Source organism: Phacochoerus africanus, chromosome 16, assembly GCF_016906955.1.
Source record: "Phacochoerus africanus isolate WHEZ1 chromosome 16, ROS_Pafr_v1, whole genome shotgun sequence".
In the NCBI taxonomy this organism is placed as follows: domain Eukaryota; kingdom Metazoa; phylum Chordata; class Mammalia; order Artiodactyla; family Suidae; genus Phacochoerus; species Phacochoerus africanus.
Window position 1 is genome coordinate 1,797,164 of NC_062559.1, and position 18,278 is coordinate 1,815,441.

Genomic DNA, 18,278 nt, shown 5'->3' on the forward strand with positions numbered 1-18,278 from the left:
GAATCAGAGCTGTAGCCGCTGGCGCCGGCCTACGCCAGAACCACAGCAACGCGGGATCCAGGATCCAAGCCAAGTCTGCGACCTACACCACAGCTCACAGCAACGCCGAATCCTTCACCCACTGAGCAAGGCCAGGGATCGAACCTGCAGCCTCATGGTTCCTAGTCGGATTCCTGAGCCACGATGGGAACTCCAATAATATATATTTAATATTCTCCATATTAAAGGTAATTTTCTCTCAATATTCGTATGTGGCATGCTTTTTCTAGATGTCTCTCTAAACTTTTGGATACTTAAAGTAGCATTTACGTTTTGACATTGTGTTATACTTTTTGAAGTCAGCACCTTTCCCATTTCCCATAAAAGTGACTTCAGAAGTCTTCCAGACTTTTGATACTTTGGGGGAAGGAAAATTTTTTTCCTTAAGCCTTTGTAGGTTCTTGTAGCTGGTCTAAGCATTAAACTGGCATGAGGCCGATGAAGGCTTGTGTTCCATCAGAGAGGAGGAGAGGGCAGGGCTTGGGACTTGCCCGGTGAGGAAGGTGGTTCACGAGGAGCTGGAGAAGCACATGTTTGGGAAGCAAGTGGGACTTCGCGAGGACGTTGGTCTCCAGGTCCTGCAAGTTTCGTCTCTGCTGCTGGCGCTCTTCCTGGACCAGGCCCTTTATCTATCTGAGTTCTTCAGGGAGTCCAGGGGTGGGGCGGAGGTGGGGCTCAAAAGAAACACTTCAGAGTCGTCTGTCTCTTAGACACAGTCAGCCCGAAATGGCCCTCGTGCCGGGGAGACGCATGTCGAGGTGGTGTTTGGCTTCCCTCCGTGCCACCTGTCTCTGAACACGTGAGGCGCCCCATTCCTCTCATGGAAAAAGCTAGTATCGCTCTTGGTGTCTTCCCTTCGGCCCAAGACGAGGCTCTCCTGCTCTTTTAGAAGCGAATCCTGTCAGCAGTGTTCTCAGTTTAGCTCCTGTCCCCGGCTTGGAGGACCTCGTGCCACCTGCTACTGCCATTGGCTCTGCACCTCTGGGAGCCTGCCAGCATGCTCCAGGCTTGTCATGCCAGGACACAGCAGCGAGCCTCCTCCTCTGCCTGCAGCCTTGTCTTTGTCTCTCCTGTAGACCCAGATGCCCTGATCCAGCAGGAAGTCAACTCCTGTGTTGACTTCCATCCATTTTGTAGTGTTTTCATAGACCGACGCTAGGTAGGCCCAAGCCCCGTGGTTCATTTGTACCAGGTCGAGAGGACTTATCTTCCTACCGTCTTTCTGTGATTGTGTAATAATCAGAGCATCTGAATTCTGCCTGCGGGCCTTCTCTTGAGATGGAATATTTCCAAAATGTTTTCCACCCCGGTTAATCTTTATATTAGCATTATTCATTTTTTTTTTCATCCAAAGCTTGACAAGTTGATAAATTCTTTGCCTTTTCCTCATTTATATATGAGATTTCAATGGGCAGTCTAACTTCTTTATTGCTAAATTAGACTGTATAAATAATATGTATGATGTTATTTTATTGGTTTATTTTTGATGAGGCTGACTTTACATTCTTAATTGTCCTGGTATATCTGTTAGAAGTCATTGAAGCTGATAGCAAAAGAGTAGTTCCTATTCAGAGTTCCTTTAGTCAGTCAGCTTTGAAAAATCAATTCCTACTTCACTTAGAAGTGCTTTTTTGCGTATCTGGCCTCTCTAATAAATAATTTTGCTGCTTGTTTGGTTCAGTCCTAGATAAAGACAGATTTTGAGACTAGGTGTAACGGCAAGGAAGACGATGACCGCACTGCCGTGTTGACTAAATCTCTAGATTCCCAGGGAGCGGGACCCTGCCTTCGCTTTCTCCCTTTGCTGAGCTCACTTCTGACGTACTTTAATTGTCTAGTTTTATATGTTGCCCCAGGGTTCAGACGGTCGTATTTCCTGTTCTTATTGTATGATAGTGTTTTTAAAAAAATTCTCCCAGAGATATTTAGGATTTAACAGTGAGTATAATCGTATCATTTTGATAAGTAATTTAACATGCACGTGAGATAAATCAGAGTTGGTTTTGAGCCTCTTTACAGTGTGAACATGTGGTTGAATCAGAAGATGAATCAGTCTCATGTCACGTTTCATTTTCCTTTGAAAGTCTAGATGTTATTCCAGGGTATTAAACATTCCTGATTTCAGCTGTCCTATATTTCTGAAACAACAGTTTTAGGGAAACCAAATGTAATAGCGTCATTGAATTCTGAAAGGTGTTTTTTTTTTTTCCCCTCAGGGACCTGGAATAGGAAATGCTTCTCTTTCTGCTTTTGGTTTTGTGGGAGCTGCACTTGAAATCATTTTGATTTTGTATCCTTTCTTTAACCGAAGTTCTGTTGACAAGTTTTCTGACTCGCTTTCTGGGACAGTGGTAATTTGCTAAGACACTTGCCTGGAAGAAGAAACAAGTCAGTCTTCCTCAGGCACCTCAAGTGGCTTTTTGTTTTGTTTTGTTTTTTTCCTTTGGGCCTTAAGACGCTTTGGAGACCATTGAGAACTTCGGGACGCCGGCATTCTTTTGAGAGTTTTTTCCTTGATTCTCACAGCTATCTTATGGTGTCCTCTGTTGTCGGTTTCTATAGCCTCCGATTTTTTGGAGACTTTATTCCCAAGAAGGATGACACAACTATGACAAAGGTAAGGTAAAATCCTGGGTGACTGTGCCTGCTTTCTGCCTTCTAAGACAAACAGACTGCGTTAGTTAGTCATCGCCCTGAATGGTGCATTTGCAGTTCTAGGTATTTGTTTGTAAGTTGCGTAAACACACGCTGGAAGGTTTTCCGGATGCCGAGTGAATGGGAAGAGGATGTGCTCTGTTTGGCTTGGATGGCATCCACTCGCTTGTAAGCGCACAGGGCTGCCGACGGGGCCTGAAAGGACTCTTTTTTCCTGCAAGGAGACCCTGTCACTAATGAGTCACTTTGATTGTGCTGACTGTACTTCAGGGAGCTTGTTTAAAAGCTAAAGAACTTCGTCGCTGCAAGGAGTAGAGACCAAGCATTTCAAGTCTGAATAGGTAAAGCAAGACAGGAGCGTTCTATTTGGAAACATCTTGTAGTCTGAGGCTAATTTGACTTTCTACAGTATGTCACTGCCTTTGGACTAACAAAGGCTGTTATTTTATAGAGCGACTGCGTCTCTGTAAAATATTCCCACGGGCTGACGGGGAAGCAAAACACTACTGTTCTTTCTATTATATAGTCCATATTTTCACCTTGTTTTAAAGGGGAGAAGTGCCTTTATCTATCTAAAATGCTGTGACTTTTTGAGATACTTAGCATCTAGTTGGAGGCATCGTAAGTATTAACCAGTGCTTTTAGCCCCTCTTCCTTAATATGAAAGAATAAGCATAGTGCACATTGAAAATGCATGACCAGAGTGTAGGTGTTTTAGACGTCTGGCTTTTCGGTCTTCCATCTCACGGGAGTGAAACGTGTTAGAAGTAGGTGTTCTCTGTCTCCAACAGTAGTTTTGGATTTAAAAACAGTCAGTATGAAAGGTATTACTTCCTACTACTTGTCAGGCAGCCCTTTCTGAAGTTGGCAGCCTCAGTCAATCACGGGAAGTGTGTTGTCCGAGGTGTGAGGTCGTCTGCTGTTCTGTAGCTGTATTTTTGTATCAGGCCTGGTGAAGATCTTCTAGAACTTACAGGTAGAGCTTTTTCAGTGTTTCTGGCCCAGATTTCGTATTCTCTTTATTTTCTCTGTGGAAGAGTCCTGTCGAGTCAGCCTGTACCTAAGAGACCGTAGGTAGCGGGAATGTCCCGGAGCTTCTTGCCGGACGCGAGGGGGTTTTCCTTGCCCACATCCCGTGTCACTGCTCACTGCCCCTTCTGGTTCCTTGTGACAGATCATTGGCAACTGTGTGTCGATCTTGGTCTTGAGCTCTGCACTGCCTGTGATGTCAAGAACACTGGGTGAGTTTAAACGAGCACCTTTCACTTCAACGCTGTGCCTTTTAAAGATGTCTTTTCTAAACGCCTTCCTAAACGTCTGGTCTCAAAAAGAAGTTTGAAATATATTAGTGCCTTCCCTATTGTTTTATTCCTTTATTTCCGTAATTCATTCATATGTCGGGCTCTACCCAAACAAGCATTTTTTAAAATCAAATAAAGACCATTTATTTTTTTCAAATACGTAAAAATATTCCTTCTCCAAAAAAAAAAAGTAAACTTTTTTTCTTAACTGGTTAAGCTTTTGAGTCCTCTAGTGAGGAAACAGTGATTTTTTTTTTTAAACAATGTTTAATGTCTAGAAAATGTTAAACTGTTTTTTTCCTACATGAAACATTTTTAAAAACTTATAATTTAGTATGTGATTTAAAATTTTTAAATCTGTAAACTTTATTTTGAGCTGCTTTGGGTCCACGAAAGAGACTTGAAAGCAATGAGATTTTTGAGAGCACACAATGATTTAAAGGATGTCTTTTAGCTTTTTAGTTTTTTTACTTGCATGTTATTCTTGGAGTTTTCTTAATCTTTCAATTTCCAAAGAACTTTGGTCGAGTTGTAAAAGTTACATATTTCCACTTTGTCGTTGAAATAGTTGAATAAATCTTCATTTGGTGTGCTTATCTATAAAGCACCGTTGCAGACTGTATTCTCAGTTCTTGGCTAAATATTTCAAACTTTGCGTTAGGCAGTTCTGTTGTGTTTTCTAGACTTAATTTTGACTTCCAAATATTCGCAAATGATGAGAAAAATCCTATTATTCAACCTTAGCAACTTGCTTATGACAAAAACTACAAGTGAGTTTGAGTTGCTTTTGTTTTAGCTCTTACATTGCCTCCATTACTTATTCAAGACTCATAGCTATCAGGGATGCAGGCTGTGTCAAGAAAGTATAAGCTTTATAGTTATCCTGATAACTCTTACCAAGAATTTCATGTTTGAGTAAACAGCGAAATCTAAATCTAAGGGACCACGATTCTACAGACAAATGCAAAGCTCATTTACTTAGTGGTCTGATTTCTTTTGTGTTTGTGTTCTAGGACTCGTTACTGTTTTGATATCTGCTTGTGGTGTGCCAATCTTGAAAAATACACACTTCAGTAACTTGATTTGTAGCTGTTATCATTTGTATTACGGCAGCCCAACAAATAATTTCTGCAGTATTATAGCCAACCTACCATTTTATCACTTATGAAATCCACCGTGCTCTCTTATTTAAGATTGTTGATAGCAATATGTACTGGTTTTGATGGAACAAAATTACATGTTGAGTACAGTTTTAATACAGAGAAAACAAATTAATGGCAAAATGTGCTTTTTGAAGATCAACAAATTAAATTCCTGAGTAGTTTGCCATAGAGATAAATAAAAAGGAAGAAAAAGAAAGATGGAACAATTAAAATGCAGCTAACAAATGCCTGGCCCCAGCTGTCCAAACAGGATTAATGGAGTGCACTAGGGTACAGTGAGTCATGTGGTGCTTTGCAAACTATCAACACGCACTGCGTTACATGTTATGCCCAGTGGCACTGAATAGATGAAAAGAAATAAATACGTTAAACAGATTCATAGAGGCTTTTCACAGTATTAAAAAAGCAAATTTCTAGACTAAAAGAAAAACCTCTATTTTAGTATTATGGGAAATGCAAACTAGAGAGTTACTTTGTAATTCCTCTATTAACCCTTTAGAATTGAGTCTTTGATTTTTAAGAAGATAAAATATAGAGAATTGTCAGGAATATTATCCTCGTGTGTAACGGGATTTTGATTTACTAGCTGAAAAGCGTATACGACTAGAATAGAGGATGTGTTTAACAACCAGATTCCAAGCTGTGAAGTGTTTCACTCTCTCGTTGCCTCTCACAAGGAAATCCTGCCCCTCTGGATGCTCTCATTTGCTCCCCTGAATTCAGCCAGCATTCACGGTTAAATGAGAAACCAAGTGGCAGGGAAAATTGTCACTTACCTGTGTATGTGCAATTTTTCTCTTATTTTCATCATTTTTAGTGATGATTATAACGTTAATTGGAAATTGGAAATATGTTGGATCCTGCATAAAATAATTTGATGATGCTTTGGCTTCAAAAATGCGTTCTGAGGTTTTTTAAAAATGTAATGTACCAACTGCTTTTGCTACCTCATAGTCATAAACCATAGCTTTAGACTAGACTGCCTGGGGTGATGGGACAGATTTGTCAAAGAATTCTTTGGAAATAGCTTCTTATTCTTAAAGACGGAAGATAGTGTGCTAATTGAAAAATTGCCGCTAAGTAGATTTTATAAGCACATCACTTGCCACAAAGTGTTAGGTTGTGAGGAGCATTTTGGTCGTGTATTTTCGCCCAATATAATTAATATAGACGAGCGTTTTATTGTCTGTAGGAAACACAAAGAATCTGTGCTTAGCACTTTTTATTTGAACGCTCTCAAACCGTTTAAAAGTAATGCCATGCCAGTGGATATGATTTCCCAAACACTGTTTTGCTGCCTGTTTAGTCTTCAGGTTCGAAGAATTCAACATTTTGGGACATTTGATGTACATATTTTTTGTCATCAGTTTTCTCTTTGGTATAATAGACTCTCAAGGTAATTAGAGGAGATTGGACAAAGTGAGAACAGAACAGGATCAAATCAAACCTAATAAATTCCTGTAGATATCCAAACTTTTTTTCCCCCAGACTTTTCTATAGTAAGATATTTGAAAGGCAGCGATGAATTTTGTGAGGATAGATTTTGTGAAATTGCTGACCTGTTCTTTGTTATCCTTAATCAAAAAACAGCTGAGGGATTGACAGCTTTGCCTTATTTTTTTTTGTTTGAAATCTCCTTTAACAGGATTTTTTTTCCCTAGATGCAACCAACAGACTTTGCAATACTCTTACAAATTTCTATTTTGAAATTATCTTTATAGTTATATTTTTATCCTGAAGTTCTTTCTGTAAATTGTAAGTTATACAAGGACCAAATGCAGATTTAAAAAAAAAAATGTACTTAGGCTATTAAAAAAAAAAAAACACACTTATCCTTTCAAATCAGCTTGAATCTGTTTTCGGTATTTTCATATATTTCTCCTCTGGGTCCCATCTAGACCATCATCTTGCAGGAGGTAAAGTAGATTATTCTCTTTTGTTCCTCGAAGAAGGGACCGTGTTTAAAAACTGGTCCTTTTTAGAGAGGTCTTTTTTTGTAAGTGCACTGCTAATCTTTACCCCGGCTTTCCCTCTCCAGTGTGAATCAGAAATAAATGATGTTCAGATGGGACAAACTTGAAATAGAGTATAAATCACAGTATTTTCCTAATCGTGGCTTCGACGTAAAAGTAATTCCAAACCCTGTAGTGAACATTTCTCAGCAAAAAATTTGTGCATGCCTTAATTCTTCTGTTATATTACAGAGAGTAATCAACGAGTGCTGTAATTAACTTTTGGTTCTTATATCTGAACTATAACTTTATATCTAGTTAGGATTTTAAATAATAAAGAAAATGCGTTCCGCGTCAGGTGTCTAGAAGAATGAAGGGAGGAGCTAGTGCTGATTCCCCAAACGCTCGGATTCCCGGTGTCTGTTGTGTTCTTCTAATGCTGCTCTTGTCTCCGAGCACATGGCCCTGTCTGAGAAAATGTTGTGTTGGCCGCACATTCTAAGTAAGGTAGTTGTCTCACAGATGTTCACATTCCTTTAATTTCTTATGAAACGTCCTTCATATGAAAGTATTCCAGTTAGGATTATTTAGTTGGAAGGAGCCTCAAGATGGACTTTCTTTTTTTAAATCAAGAATTAAAATGTTACAATTAAAGCTAGACCGTAAACTACAGTAAGGGTCCGATTTGTACAAAGAATAAAGACCCCCTGCCCGTGACTGAGAATTCTTAGTAATATGCCTCTGTACATGGTCAACTCTGAGACTTACCAACAGATTATCTCCTTACTCATAAATTTTATTTTAAATTAATTTTTAATTAAATATGTACATGAATACATTCTCCTTTTCAAGAATATTAAACATTAGGGATCAGGCTCAAATTCCTTATGAGTGAGTATCCGTTTTAATCCCAGTCCCCTCTCCCATCTCAGAGTTTCCAGGAACCAATTTGATGTGGACCTTTTAAAATCTTTTTCTGTCACACACACACACACACACACACACACACACACACACACACACCCTCTGGTGTCCTCTGTAGGAAATTTAAAACTCTCACCTGGGTATGACTTTGTTTCTGATGACATTCTTTTTTCTTCTGTTGACTCCTAAGTTCATTGTGCCACCCAGTATGAGTTAACAGAGGGCAAGGTTTTGACATCATTTGTTTCCCCAGAACTCAGTCCGATCAAAAGGAATTCCACACCAAAATACTTAATTATGCCTTTTTGCGCGGTCCACCAGTGACCTCCCACGTGCCCAGTCCTGTGAGTTTTGTTGTGACCTTGACCGCTCTGTGGCACTTGCTGTCTGTAACCCCACTCCCCAGGTCTCGCTTTTCTTCCTTTCCGGGCACCACGCCTCTGCTTTGCCCCTTCTCCCTCTCTGGCCATTCTCTAGCGGTCTCTTCCGTTTCACCCGCACACTCTTCCCCACATCCAAACCTCGGACCTGAGCTAGGATGGACCTGGCTCTGTGCTACATGCGAGTGTCCCGCTGCCGCCTCACGTCGGTCATTTCCGCAGCAGGACCCGTGTGTGTGGGTGTGCGTGTCTCCCCATCTCTTCTTCGCTCCCTCCTTCCTTCCCTCCCTCCTACCTTCTCTCCCGCCTCCTCTCTCTTTCTCCCCTTCTCTTGTATTTCTCTTCAGTCCTTGGGTACTTGGTATCCGCTGCACCAGCTCAGAAACCCGGCAGTCGTGTGAGGTGCCTCTGCCTTCTTCTGCCAACACTGGATGGCAGTACTGGTTTTCATCTTGTTAATATGTCCCACGTTTACCTCTGCCTTCCCACGTCCCTCATCACAACAGGGGAAAGAATCAGAATTCTTTCACGTCACAGCAGAGACTTGACTGTATGATTTTACCTTAGTATTTCGTTGTGAGGGAGTCTTCTTGAAGTAGATTCTAGGCAGGTGCTCTTGTCTTTGAGGAAGGCAGTGTCAGCAGTGAAACCAAAGCGAAGAACCAGGAGGTGTTGAATTGTCCATGCGAGGAGGTGATAGATTCCGAGACACTCTGGAGGCTCCAACTCTGGATTTTTCCAGGGAGGAGTACACAGCTACCATCCAAACTGGAGATCTTAAATGTTCACTTGTTTTAAACCAGCACTTTAGATGCGTCCTTGGGCTGTAATCATATTTCCCTTTCATTTGGTTTTGGTTTGTATGAAGATGTTCCTACTCGGGTTCGTCTGGACTCCTGAGTTAGAGTGTCTTTACTTGCGGACAGAATGAATCTGCCGCATGTGCATAATCATGGCTAAAATCGATTTGATATCTTAAATGCACTTCCCACCTCAGGTCTGGCTCACAGGCTTCCCGCAGCTCTCTGCCTTCACCCTTTCTCTGCAGACCCAAGCCTCCTGTTCTCTGAAGCCAGATCAAATCCTCTAGCACAGGACCCTTGATTCAGCCGTGTGTTACACAGACTTGCCTCTGTGAATCAGCTTTCCCAAGAAACGTTGCCTTTCTCAAAGGACAAGACCAACCTGTGCGCATCATTTTCTCCCTCACAGCCCTGGTTAATAAATACTTGTGATGTTATTGGGAGCCACCATGTTGAATGTGTGTTGTGTTCTCAGAATAATGAACAACATAGTGGTTTGATATGTATATGCAACATGGTTTGATCCCCATAGGCCTAGTGAAAAGACAAAGGCCAGTCTGTCAGCATGCACAGTCATTACAGGGTTATTGACCATGTTCTTTATACTGTATGTTATGGCCCTGTGGCTTACTTGTCTTATGGCTGGAGGTCAGTACCTCTTAATCCTCTTTACCCATTTCACCTACCTACCACCTCCCTTCCCCCCAGCAGCCACCTGTTTGTTTTCTGCATCTGTGATTCTGGTTTTTTGGTTTGTGGTTTTTTTTTTTTTTTTAGAGTCCACATAGAAGTGAGATCATATGGTATCTGTTTTTCTCTGTCTGACTTATTTCACTCAGCATGATTCCCTCTAGATCCATCCATGAAATGGCAAGATTTGTTGTTTTTTTAAGGCAAATTTTCCTGTGTGTGTGTGTCTGTGTGTGTGTGCGCGTGCGCACGTGCGTCATACCACATGTCCTTTATCCATTCATCCACTGATGGACACTTAGGTTGCTTCCATGTCCTGTTATAATACTGCGGGTGGTGAGCATTGGTGTACATGTATCTTTTTGAATTAGTGCTTGGCTACCCCAGCTTTCCTTTTGTTTCCATTTGCATGGAGTGTCTTTTTCCATCGCTTTACTTTCAATCTGTATGTGCCTTTAGATCTGAAGTGAGACTCCAGTAAATAGCATATACATGGGTCTTGGCGTTTTTCTCCATTCAGCCAACCTGTGTCTTTTGACTCGAGCACCTAGTTCATTTGCTTTTAAAATGATTATTAATAGGTATTTATTAGTTACCATCTTGTTAAGTGTTTTCTGGGGTTTGTGGCAGTTCTTCTTTGTTCCTTTTCACCTTCTCCTGTTCTCTTCCCTTTCGATTTGATGATTTTATTTAGTGTTGTGTTCGCATTCCCTTCTCTTTGTGTTTGTGTATCTGTTAGAGGTTTGCGGCAGTTCTTCTTTGTTCCTTTTCACCTTCTCCTGTTCTCTTCCCTTGCGATTTGATGATTTTATTTAGTGTTGTGTTCGCATTCCCTTCTCTTTGTGTTTGTGTATCTGTTAGAGGTTTGCGGGTCCTATGGCGTGTGTAACAACCTGCTGTGTGCATCGCCGTCTCTCTGTCTCTCTTAATTGGCGGTCGCAGAAGTGTCGGCACACTGTCAAAGCCCTACACCCCACTCTCCTCGTCACCCTTTATGTTTTTGACATCATATTTTACACCTTTTTATTTCGTGTCTCACTTAACTATTGTAGATTCCGATGATTTTCCTACTTGTGTCTGCTTTTGTCCTAGCCTTATAGGTGGGTGATCTACTGCTTTTACTGTAGGTTTGCCTTTCTCAGTGAGATTTTTTTCTTTCCTAATTTTCTAATTTCTAGTTGTGACCTTTTCTTTTCCCTCGAGTGAAGTCCCTTGTTAAGCCAATTTCATGGTGATGGATTTACCTTTTAACCTTTGCTTGGCTGGGAAATTATTTCTCCTTTAATTCTGGGTGATAACCTTGCTGGGTAGAGTATTCTTGGTTGTAAGTTTTTTCTCTCAGTGTTTTCAGTGTAGCACACCAGTCCCTTCTGGCCTGTAAAGTTTCTGTTGAACACTCAGCTGAACTATGTAACTAGTTGTTTTCTCTTACTACTTTTAAAATTCTCTGTCTTTAACTGTTGACATTTTAATGATAATGTGACTTGGTATGACCTCTTTGGCTTCATCTTATTTGGAATATTGGGACCTGCATTTCTGTTTTCCTTTGCCAGTTAGGAAGGTTTTCAGGCATTATTTCTTCAAATAAGCTTTCTGTCCCTTTCTCTCTCTCTTCTTTTGCTGGGACCCCTATAATGCAAACATTAGCACGCTTGATGTTGTCCCAGAGTTCCCTTAAATTATTCTCGTTTTCTTTCTTTTTTAAGACCACACATGCTGCATGTGAAAGTTCCCAGGCTAGGGATCGAATCGGAGCTGCAGCTGCCAGCCTACACCACAGCCATAGCCACGCAAGATCTGAGCCGCATTTGTGACCTGTGCAGTGATTTCCGCTGCCCTGTCTTCCAGTTTGCTGATCTGTTCTTCTGTATCCTGTCATCTGCTATTGATTCCCTCTAGTGTATTTTTCATTTCAGTTGTATTCTTAAATTCTGATTTATATATATATATATATATATATTTTTTCTATTTCTTTTTTGAAATTCTGAGTTCATCAATTCTTCTCCCAAGTTTGGTGAGCATCTTTATATATTTGAGCTCTTTATCCGGTAAATTGCTTATCCCCATCTCATTTAGTTCATTTTCTAGAGTTTTGTCTTCCTTTGGTTTCAGAGGTATTCCTCTGTCTCCTCATTTCACCTCTTTGTGTTTATTGCTGTGTATTAGGTGGATCAGCCACACCTCTCGCTCTTGAAAAAGTGGCCTTGCATAGAGGATGTCTTGCCAAGCGCTGCAGCCCTAGTGTCAGCAGAGCCTGGTGCCCACAGGTCTCTCTCGTATGGGATGCATGCACCTCCCTGTTGTGGCTGGGTCAACAGTGGCTGTGAGGCCTGGCTGTGAGGCTGCAGGCACACTGATGTGTGTGGCTGGCCCCTCCGAGCAGGAGCTGCTTTGGAGGGGGTCAGTGCTGGCTGAGGCCCCCTGCCAGCTGGGGTGCGGCAGGGGCCCCTTTGGAGGAGGTGGGTGGGTTGGGCCGGGCTGGGCCTCGGGGGAATTCCAGGCGAGGTAAGGATGTGAGCTTGGCTGGTGGACAGCGATAGGAATGGTGTCCACCCGCGCCAGGCCAGCCAGTTGGAAGGAGAACGTTCCACCAGATCCCTGCCCCTCCAGACACACCTTCAAATTGTTAGCGAATCTCCTAGGTGCTTTGCTGCTGGGACTCAGGGCCAGTGACTTCGTGCATGTGCTCTTTGTGTGTGGAGTGTCAGCTTACAGCGGCCCTCTGGCTTTCCTGGATTTAGCCTCTGCTGGTTTGCAAAGCCAGACATTATGGGGGCCCATCTTCCTGGTGTGGGGCCCCTGCTGGGGAGCGGACCTGGAGCCTCCTGTGCGGTTGAGCTGCTTCTCCTGCTGTGAGCTGCCATGCTGGGGGGAGGGTGCATTTGGACTCGACCGAGTCTCTGCCCATCTATCTCGATGTGGCCTTTTCCTCACATCCTTGGTTGGAGGAAAGTCCGTTTTTCTAGTTTTTCAGGTTGTTCTTTATGTAGTTGCAGTTTGAGTCCTGAGGCCTGGACATTGTTCTGACTGTGAGTCAGTCTTTGGCTTTTTTGTCGCCCTTGGGTTGAGCACTCGTTAGAGGAGGAGGGAGCATCCCAACCAGGCACCCCATCATCCTCTCTCCGTCCAGAGTTTACTTAGGATTTAGGGGCTCGTTCAGTACCCCTCCTTCTCTTAGCGTGAGAATGTGAGCGTCATTACCCTGCTCTCAGGGCTTCAAGAATAATGTCCAGTCCCCTTGGGGTGGCACAGAAGGACAGGTCTGCCTACCCCTGCCTGCATGTCCCCTGGCCTGCCGTCCCAAGCCTCACATTCAGAACCATCATGGCCACCGGGTGCTCCTCAGGTGTGCTGGGCTGGGGACCAAGTGCTGCTCTACCCACTCTTTGGAATCTTCGTCTGCCGTGAAGAATTGTGTCTCCACCTGTTCCCTGGCATAACCTAACATGGCCTTGAGACAGCTTAGCCATTAACTCCACAAATGAAGTTTTCCTTGAATGTCTCCCCCATTAAGCTCCCTCTGTGTACTCCCATAATGCTTTGCTCAGGCCTCCACTTACCTGTCATGTCACCTATCACCTCGTGTCCTAACTGATCACTTTTCTCTTTTCTACGGAAAACTGTGAGCCCTTTAAGGAAGGGACGGTCAGGTGTATCCAGTGCCGGCACACAGCATCTAGGATGTGTGTGTGCAGTCGGGGCGCTTGTATGCTTCTCCGTTTTCCATTTTTCTTCCATCATGCTGGAAGCAGTTCATGTTATGAGAATCTTCTTAGGAAGACTCTCAGTCCCATGAAGGGAACACATGTTATGCATACCTGTAACTCTTACAGTGCCTGTAAGGGGTTCGGAATATAAGGGGAACTCCAAAACACTTGAAAATGTCACTCATACCGCAACAGCAAATACAGAAATCTAGCCTCTCTCATTAAATCTAGTTGGCACAGCCGCACCCTAATATAAGAATGCATGATAGCAGGTAGATAGTCTGAAGCCTAATAAATGCATTTTAACAGCTTTATTGAGACACGTTCTTGAACTGCGCATATGTACAGTATATAATGTGGTAAGTTTTAACTTAATGTGCGTAACTGTGAAGCTTTTAACGATCGTCAGGATAGTGAATAAAGCTGTGACCCTCAGCCATTGCCTTTTGGCCCTGCGTAGTTCCTCCCCGACACCTGCCGCCCTTCACATCCCCAGGCACCACTGACCTTGTGTAACTCTAGATTAGGTCACATTTCCCAGGATGTTACAGAAACGAAATGACGCACCACGTATTGTTTCTTGGTTTCTTCCACTCAGTGTATTTCAGGGTCACCCATACTGTTGGACGTGTCAGTCGGTCGTTGGTTTCGACTGTGGAGCAAGTATCCCTGTGTGTGTGTGTGTGTGTGTGTGTGTGTGTGCACCATTTGTTTACCCTTCCACCTGCTGAAGGACATTGGAGTAGTTCAGCGCTTTGGGCTGGTATAAATAAAGCCACTGTGGACTTTCACACCAGCGTCTCCGCATGGACATATGCTTTGGTTTCTCCTGGGTGGTCACTAGAAATGGAATGCCTGGGTGTATGCTGTGTTTTCGAAGGAGCAGCCTAACTGTTGCAGCGTGCTTACCCCATGTTGTGTCTCCATCACAAGCGTGTTGAACCCTGGTCCTCTCTGTCCTCACCAGTGCTTGGTGGAGTCAGTTTCATGTCGGGCCTTCTGAAAGGTGTCTAACGGTATCTTTTTGTGGATTTCATGTGCATTTCCCAGAGGACTAATATGCTCCTCTGCCATCTATATTCTTTTTTTTTTTGTCTTTTTGTCTTTTTTGTTGTTGTTGTTGTTGTTGTTGTTGTTGCTATTTCTTGGGCCGCTCCCGAGGCATATGGAGGTTCCCAGGCTAGGGGTTGAATCGGAGCTGTAGCCACCGGCCTACGCCAGAGCCACAGCAACACGGGATCCGAGCCGCGTCTGCAACCCACACCACAGCTCACGACAACGCCGGGTCCTTAACCCACTGAGCAAGGCCAGGGACCGAACCCGCACCCTCATGGTTCCTAGTCGGATTTGTTAACCACTGCGCCACAACGGGAACTCCATGCCATCTATATTTTCTTTGATGAAATATTTATTCAGATCTTTGGCTCATTTTAAAAATTGGAATTATTATTTAGTTCCACTTCGGGAGTTTTGGGTGTTTCTGTGTTCTGGATGAAAGTTCTTTATCAAGGTATGTCATTGTCAGGTATTTTCCCCATTCAGTGGCTTGTCTTTTATTTTGTTTATCGATATCATTCAGAGTACAGACAATCTTAATTTGGTAAAATCACATTTGCCAAATTTTCGTTTATGGCTTGTGCTTTTAAGGTGTCTTATCTGCTATAAATCTTTCTCTAACCAAAGATCACAGATCATCTCCCGTGTTTGCTTCTTTATACTGATGTCTATGACCTGTGGTGAGTTAATTTCTATGTAGAGCATGAGGTATCAATTAAAGTTGTATTTCTTGGCATTTGGTGCCGATTATTCTAGCACTGTTGCTTGAAAAGTCAGCTGTCCGTGTGTGTGAGGAAGGGGTTTCTATTGCTGGCTCCACTTGGCACCATCGATGTCTTTGTCTTTGTATCAGTGCTGTACCGTCGGGATCACTGTAGGTTGATCAGGAGACCTGAAATCCGCTCGTGGAAGTCCTTCAGCGTTGTTCTTTTTTTTTCGGAGTGGTTTTAGTTAGAAATTCTAAGTCCTTTGCATTCCTATATGACTTAAAAATAGCTTGTCAGTTTGGACACAAATGTCTGCTCAAATTTTGACTTGGATTATGTTTAATCCATGCAACAAATTGGGGAGGCTTAACACCTTTGCAGGATTGAGCCTTTCAGTCCCCGAACATTCTGTACTTATGTAGTTTTTTTTTGTCTCAGCAATGTTTATAGGGTTTTTTAGGTTCTGCACATTGGATACTGTTGTGAATGGTATTTTTTTTTTTTAAATTCAGTTTCCAATAGTTCATTGCTAGTACATAGGTATACAGTTGATTTTTGTATATTGATCCTTTATTTTGCAGCTTTGCTAAATTCACTTATTAGTTCTAGAAATTCTATTAAATCTGTAGGTTTCCTTGAGTTTTCTAGTTTGATGATTATGAAATCTGTGAATAAAGACTGTTTTACTTCTTCCTGTCCAGTATGGATGCTTTTATTTATTTTTCTTGTCTACTGCATCGTCTAGAGCCCCCAGTACGATGTTGAAGAAAAGTGCTGAGGGCAGATGTTCTAGACCTGATCCTTGTGGTGGGAAAGAATTCTGGTTTTTACCATCAACCGATAGTAGCTGGTAGTTTTTGCTTGTTTGGGTGGATGCTTTTCACCAGAGTCAGGAAGCTCCCTTCTTTTCTTGCTTAGCTGAGATTTTTATCAGAAATGGTTCTTGAATTTTGTTAAACGCTTTTTCTGCACATCCATTGATGTAATGATTTTCTTTGTGTTGGTCTCTGATGCTCTGTTCATTTTTTCGTTTTGTTTTGCCTTCTGTTTCATTTTGAATAGTTTCTGTTGCTATGTCTTCAAGCCTACTGCTCCCTTCTTTTGCAGTATCTCATCTGTCAGTAATCTCATCTATTTTTCATACCTTACCGTGTAATTTTTCTCTGCAGAAGGTCAGTTTGGGTCTGTTTGATATCTTTTATGTTTTTACTTAACAAGTTCAGTATTTCCTCTGGCTTCTGCAACACAAGGAATATAGTTATATTTGTCATAATGCCTTTGGCTACTCATTCTGTCATCTGTGTCATTTCTGGGTGGGCTGTTTTCCCACAAGCAATGCGTTGGTCAGTTCCTGGCTCAATACTCAAGAGGTCCTGTGCACACCTCCCAGGTCCCCATCCTGTGCAGTTCTCCAGCCACCCTGCTGCCCGAGGCCCCAGGTCCACTCCTTGACTCCGTGACATGGCTGGACTCTGTCTCTGTTCCTTTCTACTTTCAGCCGGGAAGCTCTCTTTAGGCAGGCAGGATGACAGATAATGGACCCGCCTTGCTTGTTGCTCATTTCTAAGCATTACCAACCTTCACTGAGAGGTGTTCAGGGTGTTAAACACCATGGTTTTGTGTATTTTGTCCAGTTTTGTCGTGGATTCAGTGTGAGGGAAAATCTAATCTCTTACTTAGTTTTGGCTGCAATCTGAAGTCGATAAATGTATTTCTAACTGATGGTAATACAATGAAAATCTACTTGCAGAGCAGGACTGGTCAGATACAAAGTCTCTGTTTTAACCACATCATCTTCCCTTTCCGCCCCAAACCAGAACCTTTCTTCAGTTTTAGAGTTACTTTGTTTTTTCTTTTTTGTCTTTTCTAGGGCTGCACCAGTGGCATATGGAGGTTCCCAAGGCCAAGGTCAAATCAGAGCTGTAGCCACCGGCCTACGCCGGAATCACAGCAACGCGGGATCTGAGCCGTGTCTGTGACCTCCACCACAGCTCATGGCAATGCCAGATCCTTAACCCACTGAGCGAGGCTAGGGATCGAACCCATGTCCTCATGGATGCTAGTCAGGTTCGATAACCACTGAGCCACAACAGGAACTCCAAGAGTTACTTTGTTTTTGAATGAATAAAACAATGGGCAGAGTTCCCTGGTGTCTCAGTGGATTAAGGATCATGCATTGTCGCTGCCGTGGCTCAGGTTGCTGCTGTGGGTTCGGTTCCTGGCCCTGGCATTTCCCCATGCTGCAGGTGGGGCCTACCCCCCCCCATGAAAAAAACACAGCTGGCAGTGAGCCTGTTTACGTTAATCCTGAAATTAACGATGTTCAAAAATGATAGTAGATTTTAACATTTCATATTCGTTAAGTCACATTTATTTTTTGACACTGTGTAGGTAAATTTATTTCATAAGCCCAGTTTAGAGAAGGGAATTTAAAAAGCTAGTCAGGATAATTTATACTATTATGGGAGTTCAGAGTGGAGGGAAATGTGTTAATCCTAATGTTTTGCCAAAGAACATTTAATTTATAAATTTGTTTTTTATGACAAAATGTATGTGCTCTTTTAGCAGTCATTCATTAATGTCGTGGGTATTCATGTCAGCCATTTGTGTGATATGCCAGCACACATGATTTATTGGGAAAGTTACTTTAGTGATCCTTTTAGTGTGTCAAGCTTTATAAATTCTCTCTCAACTTCGTCTTGCTAGTTAAAGACATGAATATGCTTGCTAAAAGTCAAAGTTGACTCAGGTGGGCTCACGAACATAAATTCTCTTGACTCAGAATGCAGGCGGAGTAACTGCCTCTTTCTTGAAGTGAGGTTTTGTTTTGTACCTTAGTTCTTTTATAGCTATGGATTTTAAAAAAGATTTTTATTCAAGAAATCATACAGAAAGCATTTT

General features: G+C 42.4%; 1 protein-coding gene across 6 annotated transcripts in view; it reads left to right on the top strand.

Moving 5' to 3' along the window:
* The window catches only part of LMBR1 (limb development membrane protein 1), a 135,517-nt gene that overhangs the window by 107,256 nt on the left and 9,983 nt on the right, over positions 1–18,278 (top strand). For 3 of the 6 annotated variants that reach the window (XM_047763915.1, XM_047763916.1, XM_047763913.1), the window contains 3 exons: positions 2,256–2,329; positions 2,566–2,656; positions 3,869–3,935. In XM_047763915.1, the coding sequence (XP_047619871.1) occupies positions 2,256–2,329; positions 2,566–2,656; positions 3,869–3,935 (232 nt within the window). The remainder of the gene's footprint in view (positions 1–2,255; positions 2,330–2,565; positions 2,657–3,868; positions 3,936–18,278) is intronic. The other 3 variants (XM_047763912.1, XM_047763911.1, XM_047763914.1) reach the window with 1 other exon arrangement.